The 25198-nt window shown below is 40.3% G+C and overlaps 1 protein-coding gene across 1 annotated transcript in view; it reads right to left on the reverse strand.

Moving 5' to 3' along the window:
- The window catches only part of ror2 (receptor tyrosine kinase-like orphan receptor 2), a 47478-nt gene that overhangs the window by 18127 nt on the left and 4153 nt on the right, over positions 1 to 25198 (reverse strand). Inside the window, exon 2 of the mRNA XM_062412360.1 lies at positions 4342 to 4413. Within this exon, the coding sequence (XP_062268344.1) occupies positions 4342 to 4413 (72 nt within the window). The remainder of the gene's footprint in view (positions 1 to 4341; positions 4414 to 25198) is intronic.

Below are 25198 nucleotides of genomic sequence, written 5' to 3' on the forward strand. Positions count from 1 at the left end.
TACACATCTCTGCTGTGGAAACTCTCTTTTCCCATCACTCAGGATTAAGCTGTTCCAAAACTTTTCACAACTCTGTATCCTGAATATCCTACCTTAACCTCAACAGTTTCATCACCTACACCTATTCTCAAAACAAGACCCAGTACACACCTGGTATTAACATAGCTTTTGTGATCCGATCTCCGAGACCACTTTGGGAGGTGGTCTGGGCCACATATGTCCACATTCTTTCAGCAGTGTGAACACAAATGTTGCCGTAGCCAGAATGAAAGACCGCTTCCTCAACTCATGTCCTCTGTGTACAGTAAGTGGAAATGCATACCGGCGCCACATGTTAATACCAGGTGTGTACGGGGCCTAAGAACTTCCTCTATCAATGGGGTAACTTTTTCGTTTAAATGCTGACACTACCCTTCCCATTTCTCCCTCTCACCTCTATATGATAATCAAAGGTCTATAACTACTTCCTCATATATCTATTTGTATATCTGGAGCCCTAAAAAGGTTCCTGGCTCCTTAAATCTCAAATACAGAAAGACCAAACCATTGAAATCCTCTGCCTCCCCCCAATCCAAAACCACTGATCCTAAGCATTAGCTACATGTTAACTTGTTTACTAGACCTGCATGTACCAGAAATGTGTGTGTGTTTCTGTACTATTAATTCAAATCAGTTCCTGCATCACACATGACAACAGAACTCATTTTTTCAGCTTTCCTACAAGACTGTTAAAAATAAAACTATTTAAACAGTCGAGAGAGTTGCCCAGACGTGATAATCATCATTACAAAGACTAAAGAGACTACTCTTACTCAACAATGATCCACTACCAACTCAATCCTAAGAGTTGCAGGCCTTTCTATTCAATTAAATTTGTATAGCAACAAATCATAACATACATTATCTCAAGGTCAAGACCTTAAAATTATACAGAAGTCCAACAGTTTTCACAACAAGCCAGCAAAGTGCTTTCTACGTTAGAGTAGCAGATCTGTCCCAAAGCACTTAGATCTGACCATTTCAGGTCCTAGATGCCTGTTGGAAGGTTCAACTCTCTGTATGATCCGACGAGGCGGGAAGAATCCCTGACTCCATGCTGCTTCAGGCATTCACCTTCTCAAAAACTCTTGTGCTCCCTCATGGCAGAAGTTACAATGATGCAAATCCTCTCCTGTTCCTACATATTCTGGCCTACAACTAATATTAACATCCACTATTATACTGTGAGTGTTGGTGCCCCCAACACCAGATGATTTCAGGGAGAACAAAATCCTCAAGGAAACACGTACTGCCTTGTAAAAAGTGCACTACAGCTCACAGGATCCTATTATAGCCACATCCATCAACCTGTGTGTAGCAAATATAACTGTTTAATATTGTATAATTCTTGTATTCTTTCAGTTTCACTCCAGTTTTCGCTACTGTGTGTGCATTGGATCTGCATTAACAATTCAGAACAAGAAATATATATCAGTTTATATTTCCTAAACTAGGATATTATTAATGAGCCGGCAACATGTGAACCGTACAAATGTCCTGATAAAGGCCGAAGGTTCTGGAAAAAAAAAAAGCTTGTGAGTTAACCTTGAGTAATTATTGCTATGAGTTATGGCCGAATCATTTCTAATGAAGTTATGGAATAGAGGGAGTAAAGGGATTATAAAGAACTTATTCTGTGGCTTCAGTATTATTTTCTTAATCAATATTATATGTTTTTTATGGCATTGAAACTGACCAAATTATTGTATTTCAGAATGTCCTTGTTACCAAAAAGCAAAACAGCTCCTTTAAAATGTTGGGATAGGCAACACAAAATATTCAGGGTACATGTGTGCATTTACTTGGAACAAAGGTCTAGGGTATAGTGTTTTGTCATGTGCTGAGCCACTATGTTTTACCTCAAACTGAAATACTGGAAACCACCAACACCATTAGCCGGTATTGTGCTTCTTTCACAGCCCACTCACCAAAATTCAAGTCGGTGGATGTTTTATATTATAGTAATAAACTACTCTACACGATCTGGCTGAAACACTAACCATGCCCTCTGTGAAAACCCTTAAGAGGCTTAATACTTAAAGACGTGACATATGTTAAGAATGTGCTATGAAACTACACCTAAAATATTTATTATAACAAGGAAAGTAGAATCCAATAGAAAGTTCCGCAGTATTTTCTCTCTGTTCTAAAGAATGATTAGTATTTATGAGAACTATTACTGCTCAGTGTTCCCTCTGACCAGACAGTCAACACAAACAGTCCTAACATTCCCCACCTAGTATTAAACAGACCCTGCTGCAGCAGTGTCTGCCTCCCCTCAAATTATAACATGATTGATGATCCCAAGAGGCCACACTCAACACACACCATGCTGCGTGACAGAGCTTGGCTGAGAAGACATGGCTTAAAAAACCAGAGGGAACAGCCATTAACAAAGCTGTTTCTAATCATTAATGAACTCTTTAATACTCTTGATTGTTTTCATGAGTTGACCACTGACATTGACTTCTGGAGGGAAAATGGCTGAGAAAAGTTAGTTTGAAAAACAAACAACTGAAACTTGCAACTGCGTATAAAGACATAAAAGTTGCCACATCTCAGCAGTTAACCAGGTGAATACCAATACCATGACCAGTAAGTGCAATGCATTTCAGTTTAAAGTGGAATACTGATGTAGGTGCCAGAGGAACAGAACTCGATGCTACCTTAGAAAAAATCTTGTCTGCTTGCGGTTACAATGTGGGAAGTCGCGTTTACATTATGCTTGGTGTTTAGGAAGTTAAGACGTGATAACACTACTGCTAGGATACAGGGACATCAACACTTAGATTAATGATGTTGTCCAGAGTGAAGAAAAAGATGAGACCCTTGATAATATCCACATTTTCCTCAGTGGTTAAACTTCCATGTCCTCTGCCATTTCTGAAAATAACATGTCATAGCTCATGAGGTCTGAAGATGGGGGTGTTTAAATAGACTGTACATGGGTAGACAGGAAACATGGCCCCATTTGAGGGCAGCATAATAAGACACACATGTGCAAGTCTCAGGTCACGTCATCCCAAACTGTAAATATATATAAGTCCAAGGTTTCTGCGGTGAGTCGCTATAGGTTGCAGCCATAGGTCTCTTTTATCAGAAAATGAAAGTCAGGTCAGGTCATTGGTCAAAGTCAAACAAAATTCTGATCATCTAAAACAGTAAAGACAGTTGTCACGAAAGCTTATGTTTCCTATGCAAGATTAACTTAAACTGTTGAAGCACTTACACTAGTTAACCATACTTAATGCGTTGTGTTAATTTGCAATGTCAGATGGAAACATGTTAACAAAAGATCATAATTTCCTGACATGACTGATATGCTGCCAGTGTTTCTGTGTTAGCGTTTTTGCTTCTGCTTCGTGACATCACAACCCTTTGTTCTTTATCAAAGTGTGTAATAGAAGCATGGCTTCTCGATCTTCTGGAGGGAAAATGGCTGAGAAAAGTTAGTTTGAAAAACAAACAACTGAAACTTGCAACTGCGTATAAAGACATAAAAGTTTCCACATCTCAGCAGTTAACCAGGTGAATACCAATACCATGACCAGTAAGTGCAATGCATTTCAGTTTAAAGTGGAATGCTGATGTAAGTGCCAGAGGAACAGAACTCGATGCTACCTTAGAAAAAATCTTGTCTGCTTGCGGTTAAAGCATGGCTTCTCGATCACTTTCTCGAACAATTAATCCCTCATTACGACTTTGAATTTCATGCCTTACATTAGCTGCCTGGGCGCTTGACAGTAAAGTAAATTATTAGTGTCAATGTTGTTGTGGGGTTAGGGTTTCAACTTAACCACTTGAAAGCAAACGAAGCACATCGTGTCCATGAAGCACACTGTGTCCATCTCAAGGCAGCATCAAGTTCCTCAGAGCTGTAGCTGTGGGCAGTTAGCGTAGCTTAGTATAGAGACCCAAAGCAATAGAAAACAGCTACCCTAGTGATTCAAACATGGACTCCGCCAGTTGGCAATTTGAACTGTTCTTAAAGACCAAATTGCCCATGTCAGTTCCATCACATATATATATATATATATATATAAAATTTGTTTAATCTCTACTCAGACAAAAATGTAAAATGACTTGATAAATGTTGTAACTATTATCGTCTGAGTAGGATATCCAGCTATCGTGCTGGTTGTCAACCACCGCCTTTGGTTTTAGTTTCCAGCATTCCACACATATGTTTTCATATGGATTAAACAAAGGAGATATACAACATATGAAATTCAGTGGGGGTTTTGAACTGACTTCAAACACTGATAATAACTCAGATGACAAAAAGAGGAGTTTCAAACTTACCTTCGGAAGTAGGTGCAGCGCCACTCTGAGCTTCAGCCAGACCATCTGTATCCGCTGATGGTCCTGGATTAGCTGAAGAAATAGCAATACACAAGTGTTGGAATAAGTAACTACATTGGAAAATCTGTCTATATCATTTAAACAAATATTGTATAAAAGATCACACACCACACCTCTCCAGTCTCAGATTTAGGGGCTTCATGGACGGTTAAATAGGTCGCAGCCAGCTGAGCTCTGCTTCCTGACATCCAAATCACACCTTGCTGAAGCAAATGTCTGTCTCCTCAATCATATCCTGTCTCACAATCTTGGATTACCTTAATAAATGTCCCCACGAAATACAACAAATAGTTCACAACTCTAAAACTTAACTGTTTTTTATGTTCTGGCAGATCAGTACAAAACAACTCCATGGTTAGAACTAAGGCCAATGAGAGCCTATTTGGAGAGAAGTATATTAATATCTGGAATGTTGTAATATTGTGTTCTAAGACTACATCTCCTGGTTGGGGTTGCTTTAACCAAAGAAGTCTATAACGCAGCAACAGAAAGAAAAACATTACAGACATAAATTGGCTAAAAGTCCCATTTTGTGTCTGGTATCATGATGGCGGTTTGTTTTCTTTAGGGGATACTTTTTGAGGAATATGGGTAATGGATACTCTGGCTGCTCAAATTGATTGGGCCTGGCTCTACCTGGAAGCTAATCAGGATCAGGCACATGTACGCAGACACAATTTATGGCTTGGTTATTAGCTAAACTCAACTTGGCATTGGCTCATATCCATGTGATGCAGAGCATGTGCTAGACAGATGTGGGTGGTGGTAGAATTTGGTGTTATGAGGACTGCAGTGAGTAAAACCATACAGTATTCCTTCCAGTGGCTCTGCTTACCTCTATAGATTAGAGTTTATCCAGCCATAGATGTGAGAAGAAATGGAGACAAGCTTTATTCAACATATTAAGGATGGATTACATTGCTAAATATTTTGACATCAGATATTAGATTTTTATTCACTAGATCTTTGCCACCGCCTCTGAATCGAACAGATCAAGAATAGAGCTCTAATGTTTTAAGAAAGTTCGTCAACCCTGCACTAACTTCACGACATCCTTGTAATGTGCATATCATAGTGGATATGATCACGCTGGCAGGATGAAGCACAAGCACCACTACAGAACACTAGGGATTGTTTGATCTTAGCCTTGAATGTTCTTAGTAAAATATGTGTAACTGCACAAGTCACCGACTAAAAACCAAATGGAAACAACAATGAGACATCAACTCCTGTAAGCAAATAAATTAGAATGAGGACAGCTAAACATTTCCAGGAGAGAGTATTAATGAAAAAGCTTGTAGTGTAATGTAACATATTTAAAATGCCGGTCTCCAAACAGCTACAGATTCTCTAACTGAAAAATATTTGAGAATTTGAAAGGAATTTCCTTAAAGGCCCACAGAGAGCAAATAGCAAAAAGGTTCAAAGCCAGACTTATCATAATTCTTGTCTATAACTTCCTGGTTCTGTTTGTTGCTGGTGATACATGTCTCACTACACATTGTAACTTGAATATAAATACATCATGTTTAACTAAGAATACTTAATTGCACCGTACAGTGCACAACCCTGTCTGAACCTCATAGAGAAGTTTAGATTATGTTGTTAACTGTCCATGTTTAGAAAATGGTCAAATAAAGTCATATTAGCGGACTCCAATTTAACGTGCTCCATGTCAACTCCATGTCAACTCTGTAAACTACTGTATTACCAGCTGGGTAATGTGGCAAAGTCATAATGACCTAAATGAACTGTGTTTAAGTTCAAAGGTACTTCGCATATATGTTTTGAATGCTGTCAAGGTCAGATAACAATTAACCTTCTCTAGTGCCCCACTCAGGCCTAATTTGAATTTGGAAGAATAGATGTCTGAATTATCAACTCACACCTAGTGGGGTGTCATGAACACACCAGCCTCCAGGAGCCACTAGTAGGGCTTCATTCGTGCTGCTGCCAGATGAGCTTGCCTATAAACCATGAACCCCACAACACATGTCGTAATCAAGTTAATTTATATTTTGAAAAAAAAACAACCAAGACCTGCACTAAGCTTCATGGTGCCTGGTTGAAAGCAGTGGCCGTGATTGATTCCATGTATCTACAGCAGTGGAAAATGTTTGATTGGGGGCGATAGGATGCTTTTCAATCCCGAGCTGAGTAAGACTGCTGGCTGCTGCATTCCACCATGAAAGGGCCCTTTGAGAGCTGAGAGGCCAAGCCACAGCTCCATCTACTGGAGTTTTGACTGAGGGCCTTCTGGAACACCTCAACACTTTCCTTCTCTCCCCTGTTTAAACTGCTTGTTAAGTGTGTGTGTGTGTGTGTGTGTGTGTGTGTGTGTGTGTGTGTGTGTGTGTGTGTGTGTGTGTGTGTGTGTGTGTGTGTGTGTGTGTGTGTGTGTGTGTGTGTGTGTGTCTACACTTGCCTCTCAGTCCTCTATCCTTTGTCTCTCTTACACCCCATCCTCCACCCCTCTACAATTTCTGCACTCACTTCCAACCTTTCCCTGAGTTTTGGACAAGGGTGGATTTGACAGTTCACAGGGAGCAGACTGGAGTTAAACCAACAGTTCCTGAAGACAGATCTCCTCAGGAGGCAGGAGCGATGTTGCTGGTTCAGTAAAACCTCAATGGAAGTAAAGGACCACAAAGTGTCAATGGAGGAAAACTCAACCACTGTTTTTCTTCTCTCCAAGAATGTGAGTGGACAACGGAGGATTTCAAAGCTGCAGACATCTGTTAAATTTATTTTTCTATGAATGTAACTGCATCGAGAATGTGAGTTAGACACATGGTTGAAGATGTACATCCTGCTGAGCTATCGAAAAGTGTTCATCGGTATTTGTATGTATCCATCTCAGTTGACACTGCCAATGCTGTAGCCATTTCCATTGTCATCAGGGGATTTCTGTAGTTTGCATTTCACGCATACACAACGCAGCGGGTTTTTCTGTCACAACAGCAACAAATTCTCTGCAGGATCCAGGTGAGGGGTGGTGCAGCAGGCAGAAGCCGGACTTAACATATTAAGTCAACTGCGGAGGTCATGTGATTTTGTTTACTGTACATCGATAATATTGCTGGCTCTTGACTTCGGTGAGGTCTATGACTACGCTTTTTCATCCGGAGATAGTCATTGTTCCTTTTTGTTAGGTTTTGCGTCTGTTGCGTGTTAGAAGCATTAACCCCCTCCCACACTTGCCCGCAGTGAATCTACCAGGGGATCCCCTGCTGTGGGCTCACATTCTGTGCACTCACATTCTGCAGACTTTCAGCTGACTTTATGCTAGGGGGTTTAAGGGAAAATCCAACTGACCAGGTGTCTCACTGCTGTGGCCTTGGCAAACAGGGAGTTTGTTACAGCGGCCGGACACAGCAGAGAGACACAGAGGAGGATTTCATATCTTTTTAAATTAAGTTTTATGAAGCACCTCTTTGTATTAATTCTGGCATGTCTTCTTTTTTTTTTCATATTGTCTTTGTGAAACACCTCTTGGTATAAGTCCTGGCTTTCTTTAACTTGCAGCCAGTTGTTCCATTCTGATCACCCGTGCTTGATGTAACTCTGCAGAGCTTACTATTATAAAGACTCAATGGCTACTCCAATCTGAGAATTTCATTATTTCAAATCTCACGATGAATTTCCATCACAGGGGCCAGGCCAAGAAAAAAGTAGGGAGCCTCTCACTCGGATATTTAAGATAAGGTAAGATAAGAAGTCCTTTATCAGTCCCATAATGGGGAAATTTGCAATGTTACAGCATCAGAAGACATCACATAAGTACATGCAGTACTTGGGTCAAAGAATAGAAAGAGATATTTGACCTTGTTGAGGCCATTCAGAAGGAGTTAGAGTCAGCTGTTGCAAACCAAATCAACATTTTTCAGCATCTGACAGAAGTGAAGCTAAAACAAAAAGCGAAACAGTACAGGGGAAAAGGTGCACATGGACCCACAGCAGCTTGTGATTGACAACACAGGATCCTTGAAATCACCATAAGACTCTGAGAGGTTCAGGTTATGGGAAGCTCCAGATTATGGGTCGTTAAACTCCTACAGTGAAAATAACTAGTGTGGATGTAAGGAAAATTAACGTGGTCAAAGAACTCCAATTTCATTTGCTTTGCTGTTTATCATTAAAGGTTTGAATAATGCTGTGGGGGGGGGGGGGGGGGGGGGGCAACTATCCCTTTTGCAAGCCCAGCTTGCAAAAGTTTGAGAACCCCTGATCTGTGAAGCTGGAGCGGCACATTATCTCCCCAGTCAAAATAAGTCAAGTCTTGGTCAACCTTCCTCCTCTAGATATCCGAGTCAGACCACACTGTGTGCCTCTGTCTGTCTCAACCTGTGGAGCCTCTCAGTTACCGTTGTGGGACTTATTCAGGCCCTCCTCAGTTACAGAGATAAGTGCTGTCTTAGAAGGAAACCCCACACTACTTTTTGAGGTTTTTTGTCAAGGGGATCATTGCTTACAGACATACAGTGCTGTGAAAAAGTATTTGCCCCTTCCTGGTTTCTTATGGTTTGCATATTTGTCAAACTTAAATCTTTCAGATCATTAAATCAATTTTTATATTAGACAAAGATAACCTGAGTAAATATAAAATCGAGTTTTTAAATGAAGTTTTCATTTATTATGGGAAAAAAGCTATCCAAACCTACCTGGCACTATCTGAAAAAGTAATTGCCCGTCATGATAAAATATGAATGAATTGTGATTAACAACATTTTTTGGAAAGCTGAATTCAATTTCACTAGCCACACCCAGGCCTGATCACTGCCAGACCTGTTGAATAAATAAATCACTTAAATGGAACCTATCTGACAAATTGAAGTAGGCCAAAAGATCTCAAAAAGCACATCTCATCTAAAGAAATTCAAAAACAGATGAGAAACAAAGTAATTGACATGTATCAGTCTGGACAGGGTTACAAAGCCATTTCTAAGGCTTTAGGACTTCAGTAAACCATGGTGAGAGCCATGATCAGCGATGTGAAAGACTCATCGCAAGTTATTGTAAATGCTTGATTGCAGTTGTTGCCGCCAAGGGTGGCACAACCAGTTATTAGGTTTAGGGGCAATTACTTTTTCACAGAGGACCAGGTAGGTTTGGATGGCTTTTTACCCTCAATGAGTGAAATCATGATTTAAAAACTGCATTTTGTATTTACTTAGGTTATCTTTGTCTATTATTAAAATTTGTTTGATGATCTGAATCATTTAAGTGTGACAAATATGCCAAAAAAATAAAAAATCGGAAAGGGGTCAAATACTTTTTCACAGCACTATAGGTTGTTCTCAAAATAGTTAATTCTATGCTTCATACAGATGTAAGTCTGTTTGCTTATATGTGGATTCAGTGTGAAATGCACTTTAGGTTGCATCTTAAGTTCTATTGAATCTCTAATTGTTTACTACAGGTTAATCTTAACGCCTGCCCCAACTGAGAGCAGCTCATACAGCAGAGTTGGTTACAACCTGAGCACTAACCCTTTTAAGGGACATACTTTTATCTTTTGCCTCCTTCACCTTCAAGAATGACCATTCTCTGGAACCTAAAGCCCATGGACTCATCAGAGAGGTGCCTCCAGCATTTTAAAATGTATTAAATTTATTATTATCAAAAATTTAAAATAATTTATTAGATACAAAACACAATTTCCCCCCCGGTGACCATGAAAGGCAATTTTTTTTTTTTATCTGGCCAACTGCTGTCCCTGTTCAGGAAGCCACCAATAGACTGGAGCAAAAATGTTTTTTTGCTAAAACACTAAATCTTCTGAAGATCTACTTTAGCTTTTCATTCTTTGCTGAAACAGTCTGTAGCCAAAGCAGAAATGTTATGAAATTAGATAAGTGCTCAATTTCGGGGGGAGCACATCTTCCTCACACTATAGTTGGCTAAATTGGAAATCGTAAAGATGTAAGACCAAGAGAAGAAGAAAGAAGATGTAAAGAACCCTTCCACAATCGAATTGACTGAATCCTTTTGCAGAGAAGCCATTTGCACAACACCACAATCTGCTGGAGCTAACAGGGAAAGAGAGTGAAATTACGCCAAATCAAACAAGGGAAAAATGAGAGCGGAAATCCTAAATTATTACTCTCCAAAGCCAGTTAAGAGTGGTATGGAAACTCTGAATGTAACATGTTGGAATGTGCTAGTGGTATTTCAACAAATCACTTTACATGTCCTGTCTAACACACACCGTCTGTCGAACTGAAGGAAGAAAAAGAAGATGTCCTGAAATTATGACCCCTCATAAAAACTAAAAGTCCATGTATCTGATGGCAGCACTTCAGCAGTAAATGAGCCCAACTGCCTTGAAGCTACATACTCACTCAAAGCATCTGTTATGTTCTCCTACAGAAAATGGGTCAAATGAAAAGAGATGCAAACACACACACACGTGATTAACTCTTACTTTGGGCATGTATTCATCTTTCTGATACTCTTTTACTACAACATACTGTACTGATTGTTAATGAACCCAATCATTTCGGAAAAGGTGACAAGTCAAAATCCTGTGGTCACTCTTTCTTTAAGCTCCGATGTAGTCACCATCAATTCCTGCTAAATGCTCCCTGTGTGTCTGCTGTTAACAATGGTCTTCTCAGAGGGTTTTCACTGCTAACAGCTGTCTGCTGGAAACAAAGCCTGAGCCTGAGACAAACCATAAACATCAAAGCTGTGGGCCATAACAAAATAAAACTTAAAGAGACTGAAAAGCTCTGAAAAGCTGCAAAGTCGAGTGTTAATAATCGGTGATATCTGCATTGAGTGATGCTTTAGACATCATAAAGTTGGTTGTTTTAATGTTAAAGGGCAACTAATTCCACATATTTTATAAATCAGGTAGTTATGGCAGTACTCTGAAAGGAGCTTTGTCCAGTTTGGGAAAACTGTCAACAAAAACAAACAGATGCTAATTCATTACAATATGGGAGGTGACGGACCCTGTGATTGAGTAAGAGATTCTGATCCAATACATTTTTGGTATATCCTGTGAAGATCTCGGTCTCCTTTGTGTGTGCTGACCCTTTGCCAGCCACTCGTATGATTTCAATTCAAATGTCTGTTTAACAAAACAAAATCCTAACATTTGCTGGAGGAATTTTCAATGGGACCGCATTATTTTAGAGGAACCCATCAAAATCTTACAATGAGAAAACACTTGCTGACAGTGAAAAGAAAAAACGAACTGTTATAAGGGGACGATGCCTGAAGAAAACATGCAGAGACCAGGAACTGTTGTGTAAGAGCGGAGATAGAGGGAGAGGGGGATATGGGGGGAGGTGAGGCAGTGAGAGCGAGAGACGGTAAATCTGGCATAGGATAATGGATAGGGCCAATTTAGGGATTACCAGTCAGAGGAGAAGTTGCTCTCTGCCCTTCCATTGCTGTCAGACTGTGAGGATTTATAAAGGGACTAATTGGGAGTGTAGATGAGAGCCAGGCTGTGAAGTTATGGCCGGTCGCAGTGTGATGGCGGCATATCTTCAAGAACTTAATTGCATAGGCAAGAAGGAGAGAGAGCTAATGATCAGGTCAGAACAAGAGAATCCGCGGCTCGCGCTATCATTCCTCAGTGAAGCAGCCAAGTCTCCATTAACATTCAGTCTGTCCAGACTCATATAAAACTGAATACGTATTTCAGTAAGTCAACTCACATTAAAAAAGCTTTATTGTGACTTTATCACAGATATGATCACATAGATATGATGGGAGTGATTAGCAAATACATCTAACCCCATGTCGGAGAATACAGGTGAATGCTTGGGTGGTGGACCAACGCATCGCCCCAAATACAGGTTCTCTAATAACAATGCAAATTACATTTATTGTTTTATTATACTGCATATAACAAAACTATTCAACTATGTTTGGATACGTTTCTATTAACACACATTTTAAATTGTTTCCATCACCAGAATGCCGCTAGATTCTATCGGGCTCAGCTTACATTGTCTTCTCCAAAAATCCAACTTCAATTCCCTTGTGCACACAAACAATGACTTAACCTCTTTAAAATCACTGCTAGTTTCTCATAGTGTCCCTCATTCTCATTTGATTTTTGCAATGCAATGGCAATGCTGACCCTCTGTGACCTTGCTATGTCAGAAATGCTCCTTACATATCGAGAGTCTGTGAATAATCAAAAAGTAAAAACACACTGCTCTCCTCCACTGGCTTTGGATTAGTAACTACTTATGCAATGCTTGGTGTGTGTGGGAACTTGTGCTTCAATATAAACTGACCCCAAACATGTTCACACTTTAAAAACGGAAGAGCCAGCTGACAATGCATGATGCTTAACAGGCAACTTGTACTGCCAAAGAAGATCCTACAATAATTTCAATCCAATGAGGGTGCTGCTCTTTGTACTTTTTTGTATTGTCAAACAGTTTTTAATACCTCCTCCTTCCACACGCTCCACGTACTTTTGGCCAGAAGACAACTCTCAATGGCTTACCGGGAAATAAAATACATTAGCACAACATAAGAGACAATAAAGAAAAATATATTTATGTCACGTGTTACATGCAACAAACAATAACAACAAGCATACAGTACTTTTTATCTGCTACAAGAGACAGGGCAACGGTTTGCTTGAAGCCCACTGGACTCTGCAGACACCTTACCCTTCTCCTGATGGTTTCTGGGTTGAACATTGATCTCAAACTGTATTTATCTGAAATGTGAATAAGAATTTACATTTTTTACCAAACCTGATAAGAATTGAATCTTTCTCAAGCTGCACTGGAAGCGTTCTTACATCTGTAACACCAGGTTCCATACAAGTGATGGTGGCAAAGTTCCACTCAAACATAAACGTTGTCCAGACGTGACTACTTTTGTCACACAGGCTCCATCACTCTTATCTAGACATAAACATGCATGTAAAACAAGGTGACATGCTTTCTCACATGATGACTGGATCGTGGCACTCTCTGGGTTGTCAGATGGTATCACTTGCCATGGAATTTCCCCTTTATGGGCTCTGATGCTATCTTCCCGCCCTGCAAGCCCTCATCACGAGACAGCTTACACAGGAGTAACTCCATCCCCATGACTGAGTTAAAACAACAATAGCCATCTCGTAAAAAAAAAAGAGGAACCTCTGTTCAAATATTTGGCCATTTGGAGGCTCAAAGACAAGACAATAAATGAGACCGTGAAGGTCGAGATGGGCTCAAGTCATTTGCATTTTATTGGCTCTCTGATAAGATACCAAGCTGTGCATACCAAGCTAGCTCTGTGGAAAACAGGCACCAGCCATTAGGAGAAGGATTTTGGAATGCATGTACAACAAAGCTCAAGTGTTAATTGTTTATCTTTCCCAATACAGCACTGAGTCATTCTTGCTTCAAGCAAACAGTCATCGGGAAGAGCAGGAATGTGGAGCTGAAAGGTATACAACTGAATATTACAGATTGTTTTTTTCCAAAGTCCTCCTCTTTGCTCACTGCCTCTGAACTATGATTAACAAGGCATCTGCTGGAGAAGGGGGGACTGGCTGTTACTTTGACAAGCCTGCTGTTAACATATTTTCACAGATCCATGGCAGACTGTAAAGGCCAGCCACCGCTAACTGTGGCCGCCCGCTCACAATGTTTTACTCATCTGTCTCTATCAACAGATCTTCTTCACTTTCCACAGATGCATCACTTAACACAAAGTCATTGTAACATTTGTGTGACAGGGTTGATATCATATCTAACCTCTGTTTTTTCAAAACCTTTTAAGTGGAATTTGGTTCATATGATTTTTTTATTTATGCACACTTACTTTAGTGAACAGCCAATTACCGATGTTTAAACCACAAACATATCCTTTCCATGAGCTGTTAACTAGTGTAGACGGATTCGTGCTTCACTATGGCCACAGGTTAGACTCCAGTAGGCTGGATAATAAAATAATACACTCAATGAAAATAACCCACTGGTGCATTCTTTCTGTCCATTCAACAGGCATGTATTGTTTTCTGGTACTTCTGACTAAGACTGTCCTCAATAAAAACAGGCCTACTGGCTCTATGTGTGAATAATATATTAGGACCTATAGTCAATTTTATTGGTAAGTGGCCTCTGGCTGATGTGCGACGAGGTATCTGTCATTTCAGTTCAGGAGTCAAAACCAGGACATGAGGAAGTCAGTGCCGGGTCGTATTTCCTCAAACTCTCTTGACATCTTCTACATCTGTGGCACCACTTTTTCATCTTGAGATATTTGTCTCCTACTGTGTTCTCACATTGTGTCTTCCGGACTCTCTACTGAATTTATAAAAAGGGGCCATGCATAGAGGAAGTCCGCAGAAAGTCCAAAGGCTCTCACTCAGACATTTGCGTCCATACATACACCTCCTCTGGAGAAAGTGTGGAAGAGCTCCAGAGCTCAGTACATGTCTGAAAGCAGCTCTATAGAGCCACAGAGTAGAGAGAAGCTCAGAGCTGATGGATGGATTGAGAACACATTTCTTGATCCATCCCTCATCTCAAACATTCAATGTTGTTTCTATTAAAGAAAGTTGCCCCCCAGGTTTTGGTAAGTTTGTAAACTTTGTGTTCTCAACTTCAAGAGATTGTTGATTAAAAACCCTTAATCTATATTTGATGTATCTGATGTATGTATGTATAACTCTATGTATGATTCTCCTCTCTGAAAAATTTTATATCAAAAAAACGTATCTAAGATTTTGGTTTCCCTTTAAAAATGTGGAGATATAAAAAGTTTTCACCTGACATCCGATAATTTTGGACTGCTGAATAATCCATTATCAGAGAAAAACTTTACAGGGCAACACACTTATGAAAGTTACCCTGTTTCTATTAATTTATTTACAAAGGAATTCATGAGGGATCCGGAATCAATATAAACAAATGCAACAAAAGCGCCTCTAAAGATAGTTACACAGGTTGAGAAGTATTCACCATAAAACATGAGAACACATCCTGGGTAACTTTAACAGGATAATTATGAACAGACTCACCAACACTGACTGTGGCTCCAAAAACCTTCTCATCTAAAAAGATGACGGCCAGGCACATGCTGGAATTCAACAAAATAAAAAACATCCAGAGTAACTTCTTCTGGGAAACAGATTAAAAAAACTATTATTTGTGCAAATACTGTTGATAGAAGTGTTGTGACAAAATGTCTTAAACAACCAACTGTGACCGATAAAGTCCAGCCAAGTACCCCAGCTGATCTTTAACCTCTGGGTGTGTGTAGAGGTGTTGGAGGGGGAGGGACTCGCTCTCACTTAAACTATACAATTTATGTAACATAGTTCAAAAGGTGATCCAGCCGACTTCCTAACCAAACAACCGATAAAAACCTCCCAACATGAGGATCCTAACACAGTAAAGGGAGTGTGATGTATGACGTGTGTTTTGTCTGGCAGAGAATAAATCCGCCTGAACTCCTATGAAAAATACAGTCAGACCAACTCACTGAGACATGCTTTATCTCCTCCCGTCCCCACACACTATAAATCCACCCAATTTGCTGAAACGAACTTCTTAAGTCAGCAGTGACACTGATGGAAAATCCACTTGGGAAGTTTCAAATTTACCTTCCAGTTAAATGTTCCTCTCTAAACAGACAGGAGTGATGAATCGTATCTCTCTTCCCCCCCCCCACCCCCTCCACATTAGAGTCAACCAAAACAGAGATTGCTAGATTGTGGTATTTGTTAATAATATATACTAAGTACATAAGATGTTTATGTATGTTTTGCAAGTTACACTAAGAAGCCGGGTTATAGACCAATGTGACACGGGTTAGGGATGCAAGTGATTATGGGAAAATTAGCATTTAATAAAGTTCCACACAAAGTCAACAGTGAGTCCCATGTGCTTATGTTTAATGGAAACACGACACCCATCTCTCTGTCCCTGAAATGGGTTCAATCAAATGTCCGGGTTTTGAAGTGTTTGAAATTCTTGTTTTTACATCTTTGTTTATTTGCTGGCAGTCTCCTTCTCCACTGTCTTTGTTGTCGATCAGCAGATCAGAGTGAAATCTGTGGCAGGACAGTATACTGCACCAGGTGCATGCATGTGGACGAGACAAACTAAAGAGGGATAACGTTCTTCATACTGTGCATTAAAAGGCTCTCTGCCTTTAGTTCTCCTCGGATTCTTCTGATCGTCTCTGTTCCCCTCTCTTTCTGTTAACCTCTTCAGTGCTGTGATGAAAATTGCTGTCCTGTTTATTCTTCCCACATAAACATATACAGACACAGTGAGGAGGTACAAAAGGAACAAGGGGTTCTACAGCAAAACCTTGTTGTACTGCTTCTTCTCCTTCAAACACTTGCAGCCCTCCTCCTCTTTCTCGGTTTACCAGCTTCACTAATTAGCACCATATGTTAAAATGATGCCTCTATGGTTTCTTTTCAAAATGAAATCAAGATAAGTCCATCTACGATATTTATGCACATTGTGTATACATATTTCTTCTTTAAAGCAGTGGGACTGACGCTTTGAATCCAAACCAAACTTCATAAATATTTAAACAAATGATCACCTTTAAAATGAGATGTTCCTCCGAAAAAACCCAGGATCTATGATTTGTTAAACACACAACTTTTTACAGCAGCAAGCTAACGGACTCTATCCTGTCGACTACTCCACACAGAGCCCTGTCCATGGGAATGCATTGCGTTGCTCTAATCAGTCCCAGATCCAGAATTATAATTAGTACCAGACCCAAGACATACCAGCACATAGCAGTCTGCCTCCAAATGCTCACTTCACTCGTTCAGGTCACATCAACAAATACAGAAAAGGAAAAGCTCTTCACCGTTAATCTTCTTTATTTCAGGTTGGTCATTGTAGCACGACACATTGTTGTCATCACTTTCCTTTTCCTGCCAGGGTCCATGTTCACTGATGAGCTGCAGCAATGTTAATGTAGTACGTGGCTGACTAAGCTATAGACTCAGTATTCACAATATATGTGTGATGATTCGGTTGGATCAGAATCAGAATCAGAATTGTGGCTGTTTTCCGTAAAACAATGACTGTAACTCTTTATTCTCATGTTTATATGTAAGGAAGCCTGTGCAGTACAGTTTTATAGATCAGTGGTCCCCCACCACCGCGCCATGGACTGATACTGGACCACAATCATCATGATCTGATTCTGCAAAATACAGCCGACTGATGGTAATTTAATGGTCAAGTGTTTGAGAACTATTTTCCTTTCACATTGCCAGTAGATACGTTTTCATTTGTATTACTCTGCCTTTTGGTTTGACCTTGGTGCAGTCTTTCATCTGTATGCTGATAACCAATCCACCAGCACTGAGGCTTATTTTTGTGTTGGTAACCAAGGAGATGGCGCCTGAACCAGTTCTTACATGAATACCCTCTTTCCACCAAAATGAGCGTGTATATGTCGGTAAGGAGACAAGACTGTCTTTCAGTTGTTTTTCCTGCGGATCATATTCAGCTTCACAAACATGCCAGTAAACATTTGGTAGTAGGAAAAAAAAAATATGGAGGCCAGTAATGTTCAATAATTTCACAATTTGGGATAAATAAAGTACATCCAGTCTTTTCAAAGTCAATGAACAGACGCTGAATTTGGGTCCGAGATGGCAAAGAGTTGCAAAATAAGCGAAAAAGAGGACGCGTGGAGCCAAACTGTCTAAAACACTTGAGAGAATGGCAAGACCTGATGAATCATACAAATAGGGCTAAGAGAGTGCACAGACACAGTGGACTCTGTCGTACAGCCAGCCAAGTACCTGCACCCAACGGAGCACCAATGGGTGTGTTGGTGTTAAAAATGTGGTTTGTTCAGGCACATTTTCGGTGCTTTGATATCTTGAGGCAGCAGAAAGAGACTGATCAACAAAAACATTCATCTATTTAACTGTTTTATTATCAAGTATTATCAAGACAGTAACATGCATCTACATAGGCGAGTGCACAACAAACAAGCTGCTTTCAGACTTTCACCGAACTCTGGATTCATTTCCAGATATTCTCTGCAGTCACTGTATAGCCGTTTTCAGACATGACCTGTAGGGAAAATCTGGCAAATTGGCTACGGAGTTTACCCGCAGCTTTCCCCCCACAACACAGAAGGTTCTTTGCACAGACGCGTTCACAACAGCAACATTTTCAGGCAAACGTGCAGCCGGGTGCAGCAGACAGCGGCAGGAAGTGACGTATTAACTTTCTTAACAACACACAGACTACGTCGTATCCTAAATGTACATGAGATTAAGACTATGCCCTTAGACCATTCAAATAGAGCACCGTGTGTCTTCATATGATTTCATAGTGTTGCATGTTCACACAAAAAGTGAGACTATCTTGAGAAAGTGCGGAACCTCCATGCAGCTGAACCCTTCTGGACGCGGTGCATTTTAAAGCATACTAAAGCTTTACTCCCTTGTCCCTCATAGACCAGTTATTACTTTAACTGCTATTTCTCTTTACCGTCCCCCCATTCAAAACATCACCTTACCCTCATCACCTGTCAAGGAAAACTGCCCATGTTAGACACTGAAGAATTAGCCCATAGCTCAACCTTGTTTAACCCATTCATAGCAGACGGCTGCCGTAGGTCAATCCCTCCTTGTTCCTCTTCACACAGGACTTAAGACTGCCACTGTAGCTCCATTCACCTTAAAGATGGCTGTAGCACTATTGACACTGGAGAATGGAGGTAGAAGCTGCATTCCTACCAAAGTAAGGAAATCTCAAACCTACACACTGTGGCTTCAATTTTACAGCTGTTTCCTTTGTAATACAGATGTTTCGATCAGAGGAGTCCGGATCTGCAGTTGTAACAAAGAACACTGCCAAATAATCTACAGCCACATTGAAGGGCCGCTCTCTCAACTGACGTCCTCTGACCCACCACAGTTTATAATCAACCAAAAATATTTTCACAAACACTGATTTATCTGTGTATAGCACATTCAGTCACTGAACCCTGCACGCATGCATGCACGCACGCACGCACGCACGCACGCACGCACGCACACCTTTACAGTGATGTAGCCATGTGTTTATTTACATATAGCTGGATATGAGATCGGATCACAAGTGGTCAGTGAAAGCCATTGAGACACATTGTATCGTCTGCTGTGAACTTTGAGCTGTCCACTTGGGATCACCAAGTTTGCATGTTAATGCAGGTCTGAAGAGGGCTTGAGAGTCTGGAACCCTCCAGAGCTCTGTCTTTATGTTGTGGCACAGCTACGCATATAAATACAATACTGCAGTCTTTCTCAAGCAGTTTCGCACTCCTTTGAATGCTTGTCACCAGCCAGCAATTAGCTGCAACTTAGAACAAAGCTAGCACTGTTGCAGACAGGATGACCAGGCACTAGCACTGCTATAAGAAGGTTGGCTGTAATGAGGCAGCTGAAGAAGTAATATTAAAAAGTACCCCTGGTAAACCTCAGGAGAAAAAACAAACATATAGTAGTAAGCACACAATCTTCTGTCATCAGGGAGGGGCCGTGCTTGTGATACAGTCTGTAGTAATCATAAGAAAACAATTAATCAGTGGGCTTTAGAGACAAAAAACAATGAACAAGGTAAAAAAGGAAAACAAAATAAGCCTATAAAACAAATATTCAAAACAGCTTCTACTAAACAAAGGTGACTTTAAAAGTCACACTTAATAGATAGAAAACAATTGTGCAACCGAGTACTTGCTCATAATAGGTTGAACTTGAAAAACATCAACAGTTAGCTGGAATAAGAACAAGAGAGTGTAGATTAAAAGTTGAACTGTTACAACTCCTACGATTCACTCCCATTCTCACAGCTGAAGAAATTTGCTTATTCATCAATCAGTGTATGGTCAGAACATCTATCAGCATACATTCTGATAATCAGCTATCTTTTACAGACCAAAGACCATGCATTATTACATTTTTCATCATTTAGTTGAAGTTGTGCTGGCTTTGTTTTAACTATACAAACATATCATAGCTTTATTGTCTCAGTTTTGCGCTTTGGTTGTGCACATCCTCAGACCTTATCATCATGTGTCTGCAGGTTGCAACACGCATGTGAATGCTCGGGGCAGTGTTGATGTAAGGGCCTCACATATGATTCTGCTTTGACCCTGGTCACTGTCGCTATGTCAGAAGTAACCTCCTCTAGTGTGGCCATATCTCTTTAATCTCAGATCGGAAAAACACATAGTACATAGTACACGCGTAGTACATACCAAATATGTGACACAACAATTATATACCGTTTAAAATTCCATTACTACTGTGCATTATGCAATGGGTCACACAGCATTGAAGCAAACCAGAAGGAAACAGAAAAGATTGACTGTCATTGAGGTGACTCAGTAATGTCAGTTGCACAGTGTCATCTACTAATGTTAACATTAGCAGTAGCTACTGGTCATACCAGATCAAGTAAAGCTGCAGCAATAAAACCTCTGCATGTACTGAATTGAATAAAATTATACTTTAGAGCTTATGGATTCATTTTTTTTTCAGGGGGAGGATTTCATTATTTCTCCATAAGGTAACCTCCATAAGGTTACATTGTCACGCTTTAAAGCATGTTATCTCTTGTTGTCCTTGGCAGAACACTCTGACTGCATGCCCAGTCAAATTAACATGGGATATACTGTACATGGCTCAATCTCCACTATCTTATTGTTGGTCCAAAATCAGGTTTTCACATCTTAGCATAGAATTACCACGCTCCTTCCTCCAGAAACTGAGGGAAAACTCATAGCCCTGAACACCCCCCCCCCCCCACATATCCAAAAACTCCAGATTAATGGACTGACCTCTGGCTAACTCTTCTGGCTTTTTCAGGGCCTCTACTTATTGCTTCGCTTCACGACTGGAGTTGGGAATGGGGAAAATGGACAGGGGGCAAACCAGGGTGTAACAGAGAGTACGCTGAGGGAAACACAACTTTGGAAAAAGCTTGTATGTGTACACCACGCAAAGGTTAATCTTCTCGCCCTGTGTTTGTCAGTTACATCAGTGCCTGCCCTGTAAGTAAACAACAACACCATTAGTTCATCCACTACTTCAAACCACAGACAGGTTCCATCCTGGAGTGGCACTATGGATTTATTAAACTGTCGGATTTCATTGGTGGGGCACCTGATTACAACAGCATGAATGGTTTATATACAGTTTCTGGTTTCCCCTAATTAAGAGTGAGACTCCACATTAATCCCTCTCACCTACTGTTTTTATTTGAGTATTTGAGGTGAGGTGCAACTACACAGGTTTTACTAAGAAGGAAGCAAGAAGTTGTATTATCAAAGTAAAACTGCAATTTGCTATAACAAGTAACAATAACTTAACATTCACATATCTCTGAATCCAATAGAATCACAGAAACTTGGTCCAACATGACATAAGCATGGTACACAAGGATACAGGTTGTAAACAAACAGACACTAAATGGAGAACAAGGCCATAAGGTCAGGAGTAGTCCTTCATCTCAAGGGACAGAAATACAGAAAGTACAGAGGGTCAAAGTTGAAGCAGTAACTGGTTTAGTAAACAGTTGTTTACAATTTAAACATTTTCTCTTCCAATTGACTTTGCCAAACATGGACATTTTGCACATTGTGGTTCTTGCCAGAACTACTTTTTAGCACATTCTGGGATTGCAGCAATTAGGCCGGTTCAGACCAACGCACTCCTCAGTCATTTGAAAGGAGCCAGTCACTAAGCGCAGCAGGGAGGCCAATGCAGGGGGCTCCAGCAAAAAAAAATAACAGTGTTGTCCTGCTAAAATTTAAACCAGGCTCCACTTCTTTCATTGCAATTCAATGTGACATCATCCAGCAAAGCCCTGAACTGTATATATGCAGGGATTTAAGACTGGGATATGTTTGAAACCAGTTTTCATGTGTGTTCTTACATGTTTAATGTTAAATGTGTTTATAGCTGTCTTGAAAGGCTACATTTGAACGCAGCATGTGAAGCAACCAGCTATAGAAACAAGTTACTTTGAATGGAGATCAGTACACACTATGCATGGTGCTGCACTCAGGTGCATTGGACCCTAAAGGTTTACAAAATGGGGCTTTCTGCACAAACGAGCCGGAGGGCTAGAAATTCTTAATATAAGTCAATGATATTAAACACTTCCAAGTTCTTAACCTTTTTTGGTAGAGTTCTAGTGGAGCTGCTTATGTTTAAACTACATGTGATATTTGCCTTCTTTGGATAATGATAAGTACCTACACAGCTGGGCATGTTTTTCAGTATCCCAAAACTGTTTCATCACAGGTATGACAGAACTCTCTTTCAACACCCACCACGGCAAAGGAAGGCCCTCTGGCTTCATTTCCATCAGCAGCAGCAGCAGCTCTGCCTTTCGACTCGAACCTCAACATGATGACTCATACCACTGTGAGTACTCATTAGTTAAAGCTTCCACTACTTTCACAACTGCTACCTTGGACTGCAGCTATTTCAGATTTTTCCTCCATAGAGTGTGCTCACATCATTAAGGTTTATGAACTTCTTATTCAGCTCTCACGGATTTCTTTTTTTAAATTATATAACTGACAAAAACAGACAGAACATGCTTAATGCCTGTGGTGTCCTGCCATGGACAGAGATACTAAATAGAAAACCCTCCAAATACGGAACAGCAATGAAGAAAAGCAATACCAGAGATTACTTTTCCCTAACCATTGATGATTTGGAACTGTTACTGACAGTGTTAGCAGTGCTTGTGATTCATATCCATGTTGCATTGATCACTGGTAGTTGAGGCTGATGATGTTACAGGGTCACATAATATGAGCAGGACCAATCAGGGAAGGATAATAACTGATAGGAATCAAATGTGTTTCTGCATCATTGTTTCCAAAAGTATTTTTTTCTCTCCATTCATATTAAAACACAACTCAAGAGTTTTCAAACTAAAACATGTACACCAGTGTTTCCACGAGTCTAGGTTTGTGCTCGAAAAGTGCAGTGGAGACGACAGGCGTACACTAAACCTGCTTTCAGAAAGTCACCGAACTCTGGAGAACTGGAGGCTGAATGTGAGAACGCAAATGTTGAAGTGAGAGTCTCTGGGCATTCTGCTGCGTTTCTCTAGGCCGCCCCCTGGTAAAAACTCAGAGAACTTACAGTAAGATCCTTCGCAAGTGAGTGGATGTGTTGACGTTTCTAACAATCTCGGATCTCAGGATAATTATTCTCAACTTTAATCTATTGCCTTTATTTTCATAACAATGGTAAAATAACTAAATATTTGATAATTCCTTGAAAAATGGACCGTTACTTTTTATTATTTTGTGTGGCTTTTACTCTCTACTAAATTCATTTCTATAATACTTCACATAAAAGCACTAAGGAGAAGTCAGGGTACTGTACTGCACTCTGATTGGCTGTTGTTGCTGTCTACTCTAGATATCTAACCTGCTAGAAATCTAACAGGGGGGTAAACTGTGTCAGGGAGACAGAGCAGGTCGTTCACTTACCAGAAGGTCAGCGGTTTGATCCCAGTCTCCCCTATAATGCATGCAGAAATGTCCCTTGACAAGATACTGAACCCACAGTTGCCCCTGCAGTTTATGAGTGATAAAGAACCTGCTACACATAGATGCACTGTATGAATGGGAATAAAGAGCCTAGAGTGGACATCAAGAATAGAAAAGAGAAAATACAGAACATTATTTTCCATTTGGCACTAGTCTGAGGCTTTTGTCAGCGGCAGCAAACCTGTGCTGATATACTACTACACATGTCGTTTTCAGACATGACCTACGGATAAAGTCCGGAGCATTGTGCACAGACTTTACCCACATCTGATTTCACACAAACGCAGTGGGAGGTTCTCTGCAGACAACAGCTACAAATGATCCTCATTATTCAGGAGAGAGATGCTGTACATTGAGGGGGTGCTTTTATCCAGAGCGACTTACAATAGTAAGAGTGCATTAAATTAATAAAAGTGCATTCGACCATTAGGGGTCAAACCCAAACAGCAAGAATCATGTACATTAGTACATTAGATTAAAAAAGCCAAACTTCTAAGTGCTGCATGTAAGTGCAACTGGAACATATAGGGAGCAGCAGGCAGAGGCAGGAAGTGATGCAATAACTCTACAGCAGAGATCACGTGATTTTCTTGCCAACACATAGACACTAGTGCCGGCTCCCAAACTCTCTTGACATCTTCTCTGTGTGTCGCCGCTTTTTCACCGGGACACACTGGTTTTCTTTTTGTGCTTTGTCTATTTGTGTCCACCGCATGTTTCAATCATCATCAACCCCCCACCGCCTTGTTCACACATCAGATTCTCCCAACTTCCATCTGTTCTACTCAGGGACCAAGTTTAGAAAGTCCCCAGATAATCCGGAGTCTCTCACTTTTGAGATTTGACATTTGCGTTCACACATGCTCTTCCTCCGGCGATAGTACGGAGGATCTGTGGAGTTTGGTTCATGTCTGAAAACAGCTTTGTCGACACATTACAGAAGACAAGTTATCTGCAGCAATGGATGAACGACCTCAAGCATGTTTCAAGGTTCTAGTACCTAGTTTTATGGATGGAAGCCTCTAACTACCTTCAAGCTCAAATGAAAAGCCCAAAGTCACATAAGCCAAAGTTTTCTGTATAAAAAACAGTTTGTATGATAATTCTAAATGATTGATTAACACAAGGACCAACTTATAATTAAACAGCACCAAAATGAGTTGCATCTTTTTTGTATTGGATAAGAATGAGCACTGTTCACTTATTTCAGCATAAGTTAAACATGTGATTTAGTCCTGTTTGTACATGAAAAGCTGGAAATCAGATTCTGCAC

The sequence above is a fragment of the Platichthys flesus genome, chromosome 19 (genome assembly GCF_949316205.1).
Source record: "Platichthys flesus chromosome 19, fPlaFle2.1, whole genome shotgun sequence".
NCBI classification, from domain to species: Eukaryota; Metazoa; Chordata; class Actinopteri; order Pleuronectiformes; family Pleuronectidae; genus Platichthys; species Platichthys flesus.